The sequence below is a fragment of the Polypterus senegalus genome, chromosome 10 (assembly GCF_016835505.1).
Source record: "Polypterus senegalus isolate Bchr_013 chromosome 10, ASM1683550v1, whole genome shotgun sequence".
Classification (NCBI taxonomy): Eukaryota; Metazoa; Chordata; class Cladistia; order Polypteriformes; family Polypteridae; genus Polypterus; species Polypterus senegalus.
This window is the reverse complement of record NC_053163.1, coordinates 42,906,848-42,922,940: the sequence shown is the minus strand read 5'-3', so window position 1 is coordinate 42,922,940 and position 16,093 is coordinate 42,906,848. Positions and strand designations below refer to the sequence as shown.

At 36.0% G+C, this 16,093-nt stretch overlaps 1 protein-coding gene across 1 annotated transcript in view; it reads left to right on the top strand.

Moving 5' to 3' along the window:
* Window positions 1–16,093, top strand: part of col4a5 (collagen, type IV, alpha 5 (Alport syndrome)) — a 481,130-nt gene that overhangs the window by 196,790 nt on the left and 268,247 nt on the right. The window contains exon 17 of the mRNA XM_039765771.1: window positions 3,868–3,921. Within this exon, the coding sequence (XP_039621705.1) occupies window positions 3,868–3,921 (54 nt within the window). The remainder of the gene's footprint in view (window positions 1–3,867; window positions 3,922–16,093) is intronic.

Genomic DNA, 16,093 nt, shown 5'->3' with positions numbered 1-16,093 from the left:
ATTACTAGGTTTACAGGAAAATATTCTAGTAGAGCACAGATAGCTCTTTATAGGCAGAACTGAAACATGGTAGTCTGAGAGTAAGAGCTTTAAGATGTTTAAGTAGTTGCACAGACAAAACAGGGATTCAATGGAGGCGTTAGTGCTCCCCTGTATTGAGCATCATCTCAGAGATCATGAACAGTATATTGGCAATTGCTGATAATGATGCTAAGAGGTTTATGCTGGCAGTGTCTTGCTCCCAGTTCATATCAGTTTGGTTGAGTTTCTTGTCATCTTTAAAAATGATCCTGTGGGAATACTACATGGAGGACTTCCCAGCTACCATCAAGACTTGCAGGGGCTATTGGGAGATAAGCATGTGATTTAAAAAGAGGTTTCATTCAGACTTCAGAGAGAAATGATCAGTCACTCTGAAACTGTAGTAGTGTTTGACAGATAGTGTTTAAGTGTGATCATATCATATGTCCAATTCGGCATTTTAAAAGAAACAACTAAATAAAAACACTGATGTATCCCATGTTTAATTATTATTATGTTAATGCTACAGCATTCTTTCTTCAAATTGCAACATATTGGCCAAGCACCAATATGTAATGGTGTGGCTCCCCATATGCGAGATTTTCCTGCAATAATTTGTGATTAATGCTGCTAGAATGCGTTTCTGCTGTATATAATCATGAGACTTATACAGGTTCAAGAAATGGATGAGTGTAAGTTTATAGCATTTAGTAGTATAGTAACAACAAGTAATAATAATATTAACAACAAAAATATTAATGATAATTCTCAAATATTAATCAATAAAAATCCTCAAAGCATAGCATAGGAAATACAAAAGCAGAAAAATAAGCAATCAACACAGCAACTCTAGGCTTTGACTGCATTGATAAAGACTGGTTTCATTCAAAGTATCGGCATCTCTCAGACGGGCTTATGTTAATGTTTGCACAAAAAATGAAGAAATGTCAGTGAACAGGATTTATGGCTATAAGGTTTAAAAATAATAATTATACTTTGCATTCATTGAATTTTGTGATTATATTAGGACAGTCAGTTTAGTTCATGTTCCTCATTATAAATTATATATTTATACACTCACCGGCCACTTTATTAGGTGCACCTTCCTATTATTGGGTTGGGCCCCTTTTTGCCTTCAGAACTGCCATAATTCTTTGTGGCATAGATTCAACAATGTTCTGTTAACATCCCCCAGGGATTTTGGTCCATATTGACATAATGACTTAATGCAGTTGCTGCAGATTTATTGGCTGCACATCCTTGATGCGAATCTCCCGTTCCACCACATCCCACAGGTACTGTATTGGATTGAGATTTAGTGACTGTGGAGTTCTTTTGAGTACAGTGATCTCATTGTCATGTTCAGGAAACCAGTTTTAGATGATTTTAGCTTTGTGACATGGAACATTATCCTGCTGAAGTAGCCATCATCAGATAGGTACACTGTGGTCATAAAGGGGTTGACATGGTCAGCAACTATATTCAGGCAGGCTGACTGTGCCAAGAAAATATCATAAGCACTATTACACCACCACCACCAGCTTGAACCATTGTTACAAGACAGAATAGATCCATGCTTTAATGTTTTGACTCCAAATTCTGACCCTACCATCCTAATGTCGTAGCAGAAGTTGAGAATCATCATACTAGGCAACATTTTTCCAGTCTTCTATCGTCCAATTTTGTTGAGCCCTTGTGAATTGTAGCATCTGTGGCCTGTTCTTAGTTGACAGGAGCAGCACACGGTGTAGTCTCCTGTTGCTGTAGCCGGTCTGCTTCAAGGTTCAATGTGTTGTGTATTCAGAGATGCTCTTCTGTTTACCTCAGTTTTAACGAGTCGTTATTTGAGTTACTGTTGCCTTTCTTTCACCTCAAACCAGTCTGGCCATTCTCCTCTGACCTCTGGTATTAACAAGGCACTTTCACCCTGAGAACTGCTACTCACTGGATATTTTTCAAACCATTGTCTGTAAAACCTAGTGATGGCTATGCATGAAAATCCCAGCAGATTAGCAGTTCTTGAAATACTCAGTCTAGCCTGTCTGGCACCAACAACCATGCTATGTTCAAAGTCATTTAAATCACCCCTCTGTCCCATTCTGATGCTCAGTTTTAACTTCAGCGAGTTATCTTGACAATGTATACATGCCTAAGTGCATTGAGTTGCTGCCATGTGATTGGCTGATTAGATATTTGCATTAACAAGCTATTGAACAAGTGTACCTAGTAAAGTGGCTGGTGAGTAAAATTAATGGGGTTACATGATGAAGTTATAATGAGCTATCATCATCAGCGTAAGACACCTAGTAGGTCAGAGATTTATATACAGAACTACCCTCATGGAACTTTATTTATATTTCACTCAATGATAGACAGTTAACAACCAGAAAGTAGCTTAGCACAAATAGGTGTTTAATGTTGACTAGCAAAAAATAAGAATTTATTACTCATTAGCATTTTCTTAACCTGTCATCTATTTTTATCGCTTTTCATTATAACCCATACACAAAATATTCTTTCTGCTCATTTTTTCTATTGAAAAGGACTGTTCTACATTTAACACTATATTGGTACAGTCTCTTATGCATGTTTAAAAACGTGAAGGTGCTTAATTTGTGTCATAGATCTTTACTCCATATTTTGGATGGGAAGGAAATGCAATGCAAGCTAACAAAAGCAACTGTGACATCATAGCATGCTATTGAACGTGACTTCAGAGAACAAGCTGTCATGTAACTGGCACTGCAAATAATATATGCACCTCTCTGGCAGTGAGGATTTGTTGCGTTTACATAGAATTCCAGCATATTACTGAAACTCAGTTTTGCCTGTCTAAATCTATTCTGCTAACTAATATACCTTATCTAAATTCATGAATTTACCTGTGGTTCCTATTCCTGTTAAGCTTGCTGGCCTATACCTACTTGCATCAGCTTAATCCCTATCCCTGATATAGATAGATAGATAGATAATATGTATTCACTAACCTCTTGAAGTAAATAATATGTATTCACTAACCTCTTGAAGTAATGTAATATAAATAAAATGTTATCTGGTACTACCAATTTCATTCTTTTTAATCAAAGCAGTACTTCTGTTTATCTACAACTGCCAAATTGCTGCTTACCTCCATGATAGTGTCTATGATTGCAGGTAGGTTATTAACACCTTAACATGTGAAATCATAGGATCTGTATATTGAAAATCCATGCCTCAGACCATGTGTACAAGAGAGAAGAAGCATGTTATATTGCAACAAAGATTAATCTGGTGCAGGTTCTTACTACTCTGAATTATTTTTGGTCTTTGTAAAATTTACAAGGTTATGGTGCTATTGGATGTGCTAATGACACCTATTTTTAGATTTACTGATAACTTTAACCTGGTGACTTACAGCATTTATTATATAATTAGTTACATTTCTTTTGGTTTTCTAGTTGGAGCACATACAGATCCAGTGACTTGCTCATAGTCACACAATGTCAGCAGCAGGATTTGACTCAACGACATCAAGGCTTGAAGTCCAAAGTCTTAACCACTACTCCACATCATATCACATTGCCTGTCTATAGATAATTTTATATACTGCAGAGCAGTGAAGAGTTAATGTGTGATACAATAACATTTTGCAGCCAGTTTAGATTATTGATAAAGCCATCTTGGATTATTGATAAAGACATATTATGCTAAATCTGTGTGTACTGTTACATGCATTGTCTAGCCTTTAACACTTAAAATTTTTATTTCATGCAGAATCATACATTACATAGATTTATGTTTTCTGTATATTTTGCTTTAGAAAAAATCCACACACAATATTTCAAATTCTTTTTTTTAATTTGACAGGGTAGACCTGGTGAGTCTGGAAGACCTGGAAGCTCAGGAAGAGATGGAGAAAAGGTAATATTAAGACATAAAATGGTATCAACGCTGTAGATATTTCAGAAAAATGTACACAATTGAATTGTATCTTTTTCAGTAGTATTTTATGCATGAAAATGTTCCTGTCTAATGTTTTTCCATTCCTAATTCATACTGTACAGTAGTAAGAAAATCACTTCCTGTTAATGATAAACAAAGGCACTGATTAATTCTACTTCATAGTGATAATAATATAAAACCTAAGTAACAAAATACTGTATATCATAACTGGTTGTTTTAAAAACATTTCGACATTCTATTTTCTTTTTTAAAAACTTTAGTATCCTTACAGTGGTAATATTAATAGACTAATATCATATGTTGCTCCTTCAAACACTGATCAATGCGTTATTTTTTGTAAGGTCTTATGCATACTTGTAAGTTCTCTACACAGCGGACATAATGGAAATTGAAAATTACACTGATTAGCACTGCTGCATTTGAAGCCCAAGAACAGTTGTCATCTGTGTGAAGTGTGCAAGTTCCCCTGTGTAAAGTGGGTTTTCCACTTTCTCAAAGACATGCATACAGTACTAAACTAAAGGGTTATTGGCTCCTGCCTTCTGCAGTTTTATTGAGAAAGCTTTTTTTTTCTGTGTAATTTCTCTACATTCGTGACACTTTCTGTTGTTTCAATGAAAAGCATGCTGTATGGCTGCTAGTGTATGTGTAAAATGGAGGTTGCATTCTGCTTAATACTGAAGAAGTAGGTTTCGCCTTATGCTTGACTTAAATGGCTATAAATGACTAGGAAAGTTAATGGGTAAGTTAAAAATACTTTTTTAAAAATCTCAATTGTCACAACTGAATCAACAGCGTACACAAGAGTCAACTTGTCATAAGCATGATGGGATAAACAACTCAGAAGCTATAATATAAATAATAAAACATCATCAACAACAACAATAATAATAATCTTCAGACTGGTGTAACATAGGAAGCATAAGTGTGATGAAGAAAAAAAAAAACAACGATTAACATTGCAGCTTTTCGCCGCAGAAAGCTTGTCCATCCTATTCACCTACATTGTCCAAATTAACATGAAGCTGACATCTACTCTCCACCACAGTATTGGTAATTTATTTAATGTATCTATGGTTCTTTGCGTGAAGAAAAGCTTTCTAACATTTGTGCCATGTCTGTCCTTAACAAGTTTCTGACCATGTCCCTGCATTCTTGATGCAGAGTTTATTTTAAATTAACAATTGTGATGTACTGTGCTGATTCCTTTCATTATTTAAAACACTTCAATCATGTCATCTCTTAATATTTGTTTGCTTAAACTGAAATGGTTCAGTCTCTTCCTAAAACATATGCATCTTAGTCCTGGAATTAGCCTAGTTCTTCTTTGAAATTTTTCTAGTACTGCTATAATTTTTTGTAATATGGAGACCAAAACTGAAAACAATACTCCAGATAAGCCATCACTAGCTTGTTATAAACCTTAAGCATAACATCTGTTGATTTATACCCCACACATTGTGATATATAACTTAACATCCTATTTGCTTTTTATATCTCTTATGTACACTGGATGTTCATAGTGATTCATTCCCTTTGACTCCTAGGTCCTGCTCATAAGGTGTACTTTCAAGTTTCAGGCCACCCATTACATATTCAAATTTAATATTTTTACTTCCTGCATGTAATGCTTTACATTTATTAAATTGAATTCCACCTGCCATAAACCTGCACAAGTCTGTAACCTATCCAAGTCCCTCTGTAACAATTTAGCTAATTCTGTATTATCTTCCCTTCAAACCTGATACTATCTGCAGACTTATCCAATTTATTGATTATATTCTTGTCCAAATCTATATTAAAAAGAGCAACGGCTCCATCACTGATCTTTGAGAATCACCAATTTTAACATCACCTAATTCTGAAAATGTCCCACTCATTGTTACCTTTTGTTTCCTGTGTTTGAGCCAATTTTGTACCCATCTATAGTCCATGCCCTGAATTCTCACTTCTTTTAGTTTTATCACTAGCCTTTCATGTGGCATCTTATCAAAAGCCTTCTGGAAATCAAGATAAGTAATATCATATGAATTTCTTTGATTATAGCCATTAATTGCTTAATCATACAATTGCAGAATATTAGTGAAATACAACATTCCTTGTCTGAACCCATGTTAAGTATTTTGCTAATACTCCTATTCTAGCCATATGCTGCTAAATCTTTTTCTTCATGATTGCTTACATTAGTGTATCTGTCATGCACTTTAAGCTTACTGGCCTATAGTTACTTGGATCATCCTGATCACATTTTTTGTACAATTTGATAATATTCACTAGACTCCATCTTTAGGAATTTCCTCAGTGTTCAGAGAATTTCAAAGAATATGTGCCAGTGATTTACATATGCATATAACACTAGAATTACCAGAGCCTACGAAAAAACTAGTAGATCCGGCCCACCTTAAATCCGTTTGCACCTCTCTGTCAGTGTCTTTTGTCCTGTAAATGAGCAGCAACCAGCCTGCTATTCCATCCCCCCACCACCGCATGCCTTGATTATCTGGAAGTGAAGTGCTGGAGTTTTATAGTGGAAATAATAGATTGTTATTTGGAATACATGCATTTCTTGTGTGTTCCGTTTCTACAATAATCTGTTTAAACACATTGTTAAAATAGAAACGTTTTTCTTATTTTAGTAGTAAATGACAAAATGTAGACATAAACTATATAATGTGTAAATCCTGAAATGCAAAGATCAAATAAACACTTTCACAATAGGTTCAAGGATAAGACAACAGCTTCCGTGGTGTAGCGGTAAGATTTGCTGACTTGTAATTAAGAGTCCCCAGTTCGATTCCGCCACTTTCAGTGTCAGGTGCTCTTTCAGTGTAATAGGAACCAAAGCATAGAGAAAAGTGTGTACATTGCAACAGGTACACATGTCGTAAATGTAGGAAGGATGGTCCTTGCGTGTGTGTGAACTGTTAACATTTGAATTTGATGATTGTATATAGTGTTGAACTGACCTCTCTGTACTATTCTTTCCTCTGCATGTCCTGGAGTACAAAAGAAACACCACCATACAGCAATGTGGTTACTGGCAAGATGGGCGTTTATCCCACCAGATCGGAGAACGTCCAGTTCCATTGCCTCAAAACACCACTCACATCTACAGTTATTCCCAGTTTCAAATAAAAACTAACAGCATCAGATCCCTAGGACGGTAGTATGTATCGTGATCGTGACTGAGCGAATAAAAGTGAAAAAAAAAAGGTAACTTTTACAAGTCCTATAAATGTACACCGTCTGTTACAACCAAATGTACTGTATGTGTGTGCTGTATAATATTAACAATAAGAGCAGCTCACTACTGAATATGGCAAATATAAGAGGCAGTCGGTATCGAACCAGGGACTCTTAATTACAAGTCAGCAAATCTTATTACTACACCACAGAAGCTGTTGTTTTATCCTTGAAACTATTGTGAAAGTGTTTATTTGATCTTTGCACTTCAGGCTTCACACATTATATAGTTTATACCAACATTTTGTCATTTACTACTAAAATAAGAAAAACGCTTCTGTTTTAACAATGTGTTTACACAGATTATTGTAGAAACGGAACACACATGAAATGCATGTGTTCCAAACAACGATCTATTATTTCCACTCTAAAGCTCCAGCACTTCATTCCCAAATAATCAAGGCATGAGCTGGGAGAACTTTGTGCACATTCTGCTGCGGTGGGGGGATGGAATAGCTTGCTGCTTGTCTTTATCAGCATATTTACAGGACAAAAGACGCTGATGGAGAGGTGCAGACGTATTTAAGGTGGGCTGGATCTACAAGTTTTTTCGTAGGCTCTGGTAATTCTAGTGTTAAGAATTACATGATAAATGTTATTAGGTCCTGGTGATTTATTAGATGTCAGCCTGTTTAATCCAACAAGTGTGTCTTCTTGTATAATTTCCATGTATCTTAAGTACCACTGGAGTTACTGGTCCCATATGCCTTACACAGCTGCTTTTTGCTTTTTTGCTTCATAATTTATCAACTTTGGAGTTTTCTTTTTTTTTTCTTATTACTTCTAACTTTTAAGGTAAACTTGTTCTGCATTATACAGTATGTAAAACATGTTCTAACCTGCCCCGCATCTTCTTAACTGTCTCAACACTTAAAAGCGTATCCCAATTTGTCTTACAGAGGTTTTGCTGCATCAGGTTAAAGTTTACCCTATTAAATTTAACCGTTGTTGTTTTAGAATATGTAGTCTACCAAAGAAGTGCGAAATTTGTATTAGTTACTAGATCCTAATGGGTCAATCACATTTACTCTTCAATTGTATCCTGATTATTACAGAATTCTAAATCTAGCTAGGCATCCCCCTTGTTGTTGCTTTATCATACTGTGGTCAAAAACAGTCATTGATTATATCTAAAAACTGTGGTTCTTGTGCTCCTCTATTTGTAAGGCTAGATTACTTAACATTTGAGATGTCCGCCATGACTATAATATCTTCATTGATATTTGCCTTATTTCTGCCTTTTTTGGGACTGGTTTAAAGGTGACCAGTTGGGGCTACTTATCCCTACCTATCACCTCAGAGTTATCAAAAACACCATCCAGCTCCACAAGGTACTAAAAATTATTGGAAACCCTAAACTATAGTATTGATGCCCCTGAACACTGTGCATTTCTTGCCTTGTGTGCACATCCATGTAACCACCAACTGTTTACAGGCTAGCCGCCACCTCCTCTTGTTTAGCAATCCTGTTCTTAAAATGCTGGATGAGCCGGCATCTACTGCAGATGTAAGATCCCTGGAAGCAGAATTTGTCAAAGCCAGTTTCCAAAAGGTCCAGCATCAAACAGGACTTGCATTGTACTGGCCTAATGATTACAATTTGACTGAGTGAAAGTTAAGCCATTTTACAGTTTAATGTAATTTTAATTATGAGTTAATGTCATTCAATCTTTAAAAGGTGCGAGAGTGGATTTAAGGGATGATTGTTTTTCTCATGGCCAGCTTTATGTGACATGCTCCAGAGTGAGTTCACCTCGCTCCCTATTCATTCTGAAACATGGGGGCACTACATCTAATGTTGCATACAGAGAAGTATTGTAGTTCCTTACTTAACATATTCACTCCTTTTGTGTGATTTTTATATGCAGCACACACGGCACATAAAAAAAAACTGAAGTAAAATTGTGTCCGTATTTTTATAACAGCCAATTTATTTAAAAGAGATCTTCTCAAGGAAAGCCGTGGGTATTAGCTAGTTTAATATAATTTAATTATGAGTTAATTTCATTATGAGTTCATTTAATTGAGTGTAAAAAACTACAAAATCTGTTTAATACTTACTGGCTCTCCCTAAACCCTGTATTAACTATTTAAAGTGGTTTCACGACTAAATGCTTTGTGTTTTCTGCTTCTATCTCACTTTAAGCTGCCTGTTGAAAATGTTTTTATTTCATACTAGACTTTCCCTTATACCTGTCTGTTCCCCTAGCAAAAAACTCTTAAACTTTTCTCTTATTTCAACTCAGTGTAACTATGAATACTATGACAGTTTCAACATCTTGCTTTTAAACTGTGTGCTTATCAACTTACAGCTTATTATACCAAGTTAACTAGTAATCTTTTATGTCCTTCTTAACTGCAAAACCAACTTTCTTATTTATTTATAACAGAAATGACCCCCCACTAATTGTTTACTTACTGCCTGCATGTGTTGCCCACTTCAAGGCCTCAAACACATTCACACTTGCCTTTGCTCCTGAGGAGTAAAAGACAAACAGCAGAAAACCTTCTAAAGGGATAAAAACTGGAAAAAAGATCTTCTTAAACCATTTGTGATAACCAAAGACAAAGTTTTAGGAGCAAATGCAGTGTTTTAATTGATTTTAACACACAGACGAAATGCAACATCAAACTCTCAGTACAATTCAGCAGCAAGGATCAGCACATAGTACATGCACAGTACTTAGGCAAAAATAAGTCTCCAGGGGTAATATGTATAAAACTTGTGTAAGCACAAAAAGAGGCTCGAAACGTGTGTAAGTAGCTTACCACACAAATGTCGGGATTTATGAAAGAAGACTTCATAGGAGAATGTGTGTGTATAGCAACTCTGACTCATTTGTATACAGTATTTTGGAGAAACTGGGAAATAATGACATCCTTGATTACATTTACATTTACTTATTTGGCTGATGCGTTTATCTGTTTATCCTTCTCCCAAAGTTTTCCTTAGCAGGGTTATGAGGCAGCTGGAGCCAATCCCAACAAGCATCAGGCATAAGGTTGGATCACTCCCTCTAAAGAGTGCCAGCACATTACAGACACACACATATATTAATCAGAGGCAATTTAGCATTCCCGGTCCACCTACGTTTCATGTCTTTGTAATGTGACTGTATGCAGAGAGCATCCAGGACTTGAACCTCAGCCTCATGGTTTTTTATTAGGGTGCATGTCTGATGAATTAATCTGTATTATGTTGCACATTCAGGGTAGGTAATGGTACACAGTGATATTGGAATTAAATCACTCACAAAAATAATTTGTACACTAAAAAAATCTGTTATGATAAATGAAGTTGCTGTTAGTATCATGGCATTAGCAATCACCATTTTACTTTCCACTGTTCATTATATATCACTGCGAGGATACCCCAAAAAGGCAAGCACTAAAACTTGCCTGGGGTTCTGATTTATTCTATCCTCTTTCTCAAACCCTCTTGATTTAAAGGTTTGCCACGAGACACATATCTCACCTTGTCCAGCCTGCTACTGCACACACTTGTCTTAATCTGTCTAGCCTAAAGCCTTATAGTTTACATTCTGTGCTCTGCTATAATATCTTCTAACAAATACAGTAATGGGCACTATGTAATTTATAAACTTACAGGATGATTGTGTTTTTCACAGGCCCCACAAAAGTTTTGATTTTCATGCTTTCAGGGATTCCATGGGGTTTATTAAGGAGATACCAAGACTCCCATATATTTCTCTTTGTCTCCTGGACCCAATACAGATATTTCAGATACAAATGATCCCTTTCCTCCGTATACTAATTCTTTAGTGGCAGATGCAGATGCCTAAAGTTGCATGCAACTAGCTTTTGGTGAATTATATATGTCAATCGCTTATTTTGAACAAAACCCTTATTGCTCCATTCTGTTGCCAATGAAGTGGAACATCAGCATAGATATGCATTTTTTTAGACTTCCAGTCCATAGTATATTTCGGTTGAGAAGTTTCTAAAAAAATAAAAATCTTTCTACTGTGATAACAAAGTGTTCAGAGACTATATAAAACATTATAACATTGTATAAAGTGTATAAACTCAATATAGTCGGAACATACGGTTCAATAAGATTTCCAGAACAGCGAGTTATCTACAGCAGTTGCTATAAAATTCCCCCTTAAGTATATTTTAATGAGCACAGTCAAGAAAGTAAATGAAGCAATCGTATCAATATCAAATGATGCCTAATGAGTGTCACCTTTTGGTAATAATTTTTGCTAGTTAAATACCCTGAGCAGATACTATACCACTCCTTTTTTCGTCTGTCACTGTAACACAGACAAAGTAATATATTTGTGAAATAATACAATCATTAGGAGTCATTAGCGGAATAGACTCACAGACGTATATTTCTGCAGGGGCGTAGCAAACATGTGGAAATCCAATGGCCCCCCTTAGTCTGCAGAGCCCTTAAGCACCTTCCGTTTTTTCCAAAATTTTCAATCGTTTCTAGTTTATGAATTCATTCAGCAAGAGCATGTGATCAGGATTGTGGTCGACGATTTGAAAGCATACAGATTCAAACCATTAAACTAGTGTTTCTTAAACTATGGATCATGTTTATGATGAGTTGCCACAGTGTAGTAAAGTTGGTTGATTTAGTCCAAGTATGAATGATTGCTCTCTGAACAATTTAAATACTAAGATGTATACTTGATATAATTTTCATGATGATAGGAATTAAAACATGTATAAAACATGGTGGCACAGTGGTAGAGACAAGCTTGTGCCCTGTCCAGAGATTTTTCCTACCTCCTGCGAGATGAATTGTGTGCCATGCGCGACCCTCGATTAAATGATTTATTACAGCAGTACTGTCTCTTTCAAACGTACTAACCCCCAATTCCTGTACTTTCTTTTTTTTCTCCAAGTGACCAATTGCCACACAAGCTCTGTAATAATTGTCAAGCCATCTGTAAGCTTAGTGCAATATTACAACTGTATTGCTGTATGGAAGCTGTTGAAATAGACTGTGTGCATGGCCGAGGCTGCTGCGTTTGCTATGTGCTGTATCCCAATAATCCTCTTTCCAATCAGCTGCTGTAGAGCTGTGATTCCAAACTCAGATACAGTGGGTTAAAATACTCTTGAGGGGTGCACTGAGAATTCAATGCTAAAGCAGCTATGGTATTTGGAATAGTTTGGCCATAGTTCGAACATTATACATTACATTATACATTGTTCCAGGTTGATTACAATCAGATACCTTAAACTAATAAACAATATGTGATTAATTTCAGTGTATTTGAGAAAGCTGCGTCAGGAATGTGAATCTAAAAAATAAAGGGAAACCTAAGAGGAACAGTAGCACTGATTTGACACTGGGAGCCACTAGTTTGCAAAACTGAGCCGAAAACTTGTGTATTAAATGGATTGAGGTGGCGTGAGAATGTGCATGGCCTTACGCCACGTTTAGTTTTTATACATCGCAATGTGAGCGTGGAAACGGGCGTACGCAATATTTTTGTCCATACACACCTTTTATACATGAAGCCCCTGGTGTATTCTAAATCTATTCTGGTAATTTCACTGATTAACTCAGATGCTTTCTTGGTTTCCAATTTATTTTTGTGACAGAAATATGAAATAATCTGACTTCTTAAAAATGCCTTCACAGTTTCCCAAAGTATACCTGCAGAAACCTCTGGGGATGCATTTGTCTACAGAAAATAATCAATTTGCTTGGATATGATTTCTGTACAGTGCTCATCAGCTAATAACCGGGGGGTTAGAACGCCAGCTACAAGATGAGTCTGTAGGACATAGTAAGCTAAGCTCCATGATCAGAGGGGCATGGTGAGAGATCAGAATAGATCATCAGATGATATGCAAAAAATTATTGTCTATGAATACATAATCAGTTCTTAGTGACAATGATGAACTTGTGAGAAGAAGGTATATGATGTAAATTTAGGATTTAAAAACTTCCATGAGTCTGATATGGTCTGATAAGTTACAAACTGTGTAATTAGCTATTGTTGACAGCAAGGATGAAAAGGTCATGCTCAGTTCCATTGTATACAGGTCATACAATGAGTTATTCCAAATGTCACATAAGTCTCAGTTTTTTTTTGTCAGTGCGGCTTTGACATCATGGATCATAAGGTGCATACTAATACAGCGTGAGCAGGAACACTCAATAAAACTGAATAAAAAAAAAATTCAGGTGACGGTGAGATATGAAGAAGGCAGATTCACTAGTGTTTGCATGTCAGCTTTTATCCCTCCAGATCAGAGAATTTCCACTTCCATTGTCTCAAAAGACCACTCACATCTACAGTTATTCCCAGTTTCAGATAAAAAAGTAACTGCATCAAATCTGGGACGGGCGGTGGGTGTTGTATCATGATCATGACTGAGAGAATAAAAGTGGGGAAAATGCAAACCTTTACAAGTGCTATAAATTTACAGCGGCTGTTACAGACACAAATCAAGTGTATGTTTTTTTTGTATAATATTAACAATAAGAGCAGCTTACTACTCAAAACGGTAAATTTACCAGGGAGCTGGTTTCGAACTCATGACTTCCGGATTATAAGTCGGCAGTTCTAACCACAGCATTGATTAATTATTTTTTACCAGTTTATTCCTTATCTGGCACCATTAATAAAGTGACTAAGTTCAGCAACCATTCACTCTGTCCTTTCAAAAATCATCAGATCTGCACCCCAATAATTTTGCCATTTACACTGTTAGTCATATACCTCAAGAATCTCCTGTTTTCCACTTTTCTCACATAAATAAACCTAAAATAGAAATATTCTTTTTTTATTGTTATTATAACAATAATTATTATATGGCCATTGTCATTTGTCCCTTTATGGCTCTGATGTCATTATGGTATTAATCCTTTGCTTTTTTGTCATTATTTAGGCACTCTTCTTATTTGGGTCCTCAGATTAAAAGGTTTAAGAAACCCTGCATTAGACCAATGACAGTTCTAAAAGCAGCTGTTATTGTTCATATGGAAACTGTATTACCAATTCTCTCCATTATAAAAGAAACAACAAAACAAAATCCTACGTTTTGTCAGGGAGTTTGCAAAAAAAAAAAAATTTAGATGGAAAAAAACATATCTAATGCGACACGCCAAAACTGGGCAACATGCCGAAATGCGATTGACGCCTCGGTCTAGGGCTGCTTGTCCGAGGCAACTGCAGGTTCACAGTGCCCTGTAGGTCTGCAGCACCTCACAGGTTAGACTTGAATAAAGCTGGTTTTCCTCAAGTCCTTAGACTCAGCCTTGTCTTTATGGTGCAAGACAACGACTCACGTGTCTAAAATTGTAAATTATACCATGTGGAATACAGAAAATAATAGACCTGATGTAATATAATTAAATATTGCTGTTCTGCCCCACATGTTGTTAGCTGTTACTGATATTTGTTGAATTGTGCTCTCCCATTGTCTTGTCATTTATTAAGACACCTGTCAGTCATGTCCCACACTCACAGTGGTGTCATAAAATGCCTATGAAACTTACATAAAGCATGTAGGTCCCATAATAAACATTTAAATACAATACACCCCATGTGTCTCCCGTAGGCACCTCTTTATCTCTTGTTTCGGTCACATCCGAAGCATATTTCTAAGGTATACAAACCCCTGGGTCTGGTTAGTTGTGGTACGCAGCAATTTGAATCTCTCTCTAAGCGATTCTGTTTGCCTTGATCCAACCGTGGAAATCACTCACCTTCTAAGTGTCTGTTAAAGCTTTAAAATACTGTGTGCTATGTATTGCTTTGGTTGTATACCTGTATATACCTGTATGCTTCTTTTGTATATATTTCAGTTTACAACAAGGTACATCCAGTAAAACCCTTCAAGAAAGCTCACCCATGTCATTTGTATGTGGATGTGCTGAGTTGTTTAAGCTCTCTGCAGCCGCGCTGCACGGACAGTGTGGAGTGAGGCAGAAAAATGACCATACACATTAATGAAAAAAGCATGTAAAGCAGTAAACTGTCCTCTTCTCCTGAGGTGCCCACTCAGTTAAAAAAAACATATGCAGCAGTAGTTTTAAATTACTTTACATTAAATGTCCATTCAATTGAATAGATAAAAAGCCTACAAATATTTTACCCAGCATTTGAAATTTATGTAGCTTATAGACAAGGAACACACATGAAATGTATTTGTTCCAAATAACGATATATTATTTACCCTATACAATTCAAGGCACCTCACACTCAGATAAACAGATTTGAGCTAGGAGAACTTGATGTTTGACTAAAGCTGCATTGGTGGGGTTGGGCTGCCTGTTTCTTGTGCTGCTTGACACCTTTGAAAAACAGAAGATGCTGATGGAGAGGTGTGAAGGAATTTAAGGTAGCCCAGGATTATAAGTTTTTTCGTAGGCTTCAAGGATTCTAGTGTTAAGTGTAAAAGTGAACTTAATGAACAATAAAACAATAAACTACACAAAACGAAACATAATTTAATAATGTCATAAAGTAATTACACGTATCAAGTAGGCCCGCTAGCCCATGACCAACCATCCTTTTCCAAGTATTCATAAGGACTTTGAGTATCAGTGTATTAGTGTATACTCTAAATAAAGCAAGTAGAAGTTTATTAGTAAGTACCTGTTGCTTCATCACTTACTGATGTGTTCCTGTGACATAAAATATTAATATTATTGCAATATTTATTTTATTTCTTAAACCTACAAATTACCTTTAAAATTATATACGGAAATTCTAGTTCTGCATCTTGCATTTATGTATTGTTTTTACATGATGACTTTTTTCCGGTGTTGCTGGTGGAGCTAGTGTATTTCCACATAATAAAATACAATCTATCTACATTGCCTCCTACAAAGTATTCACCCCTTGGAAGTTTTCATATTTTATTGTTATTGTTTATTGTTCCAACAATA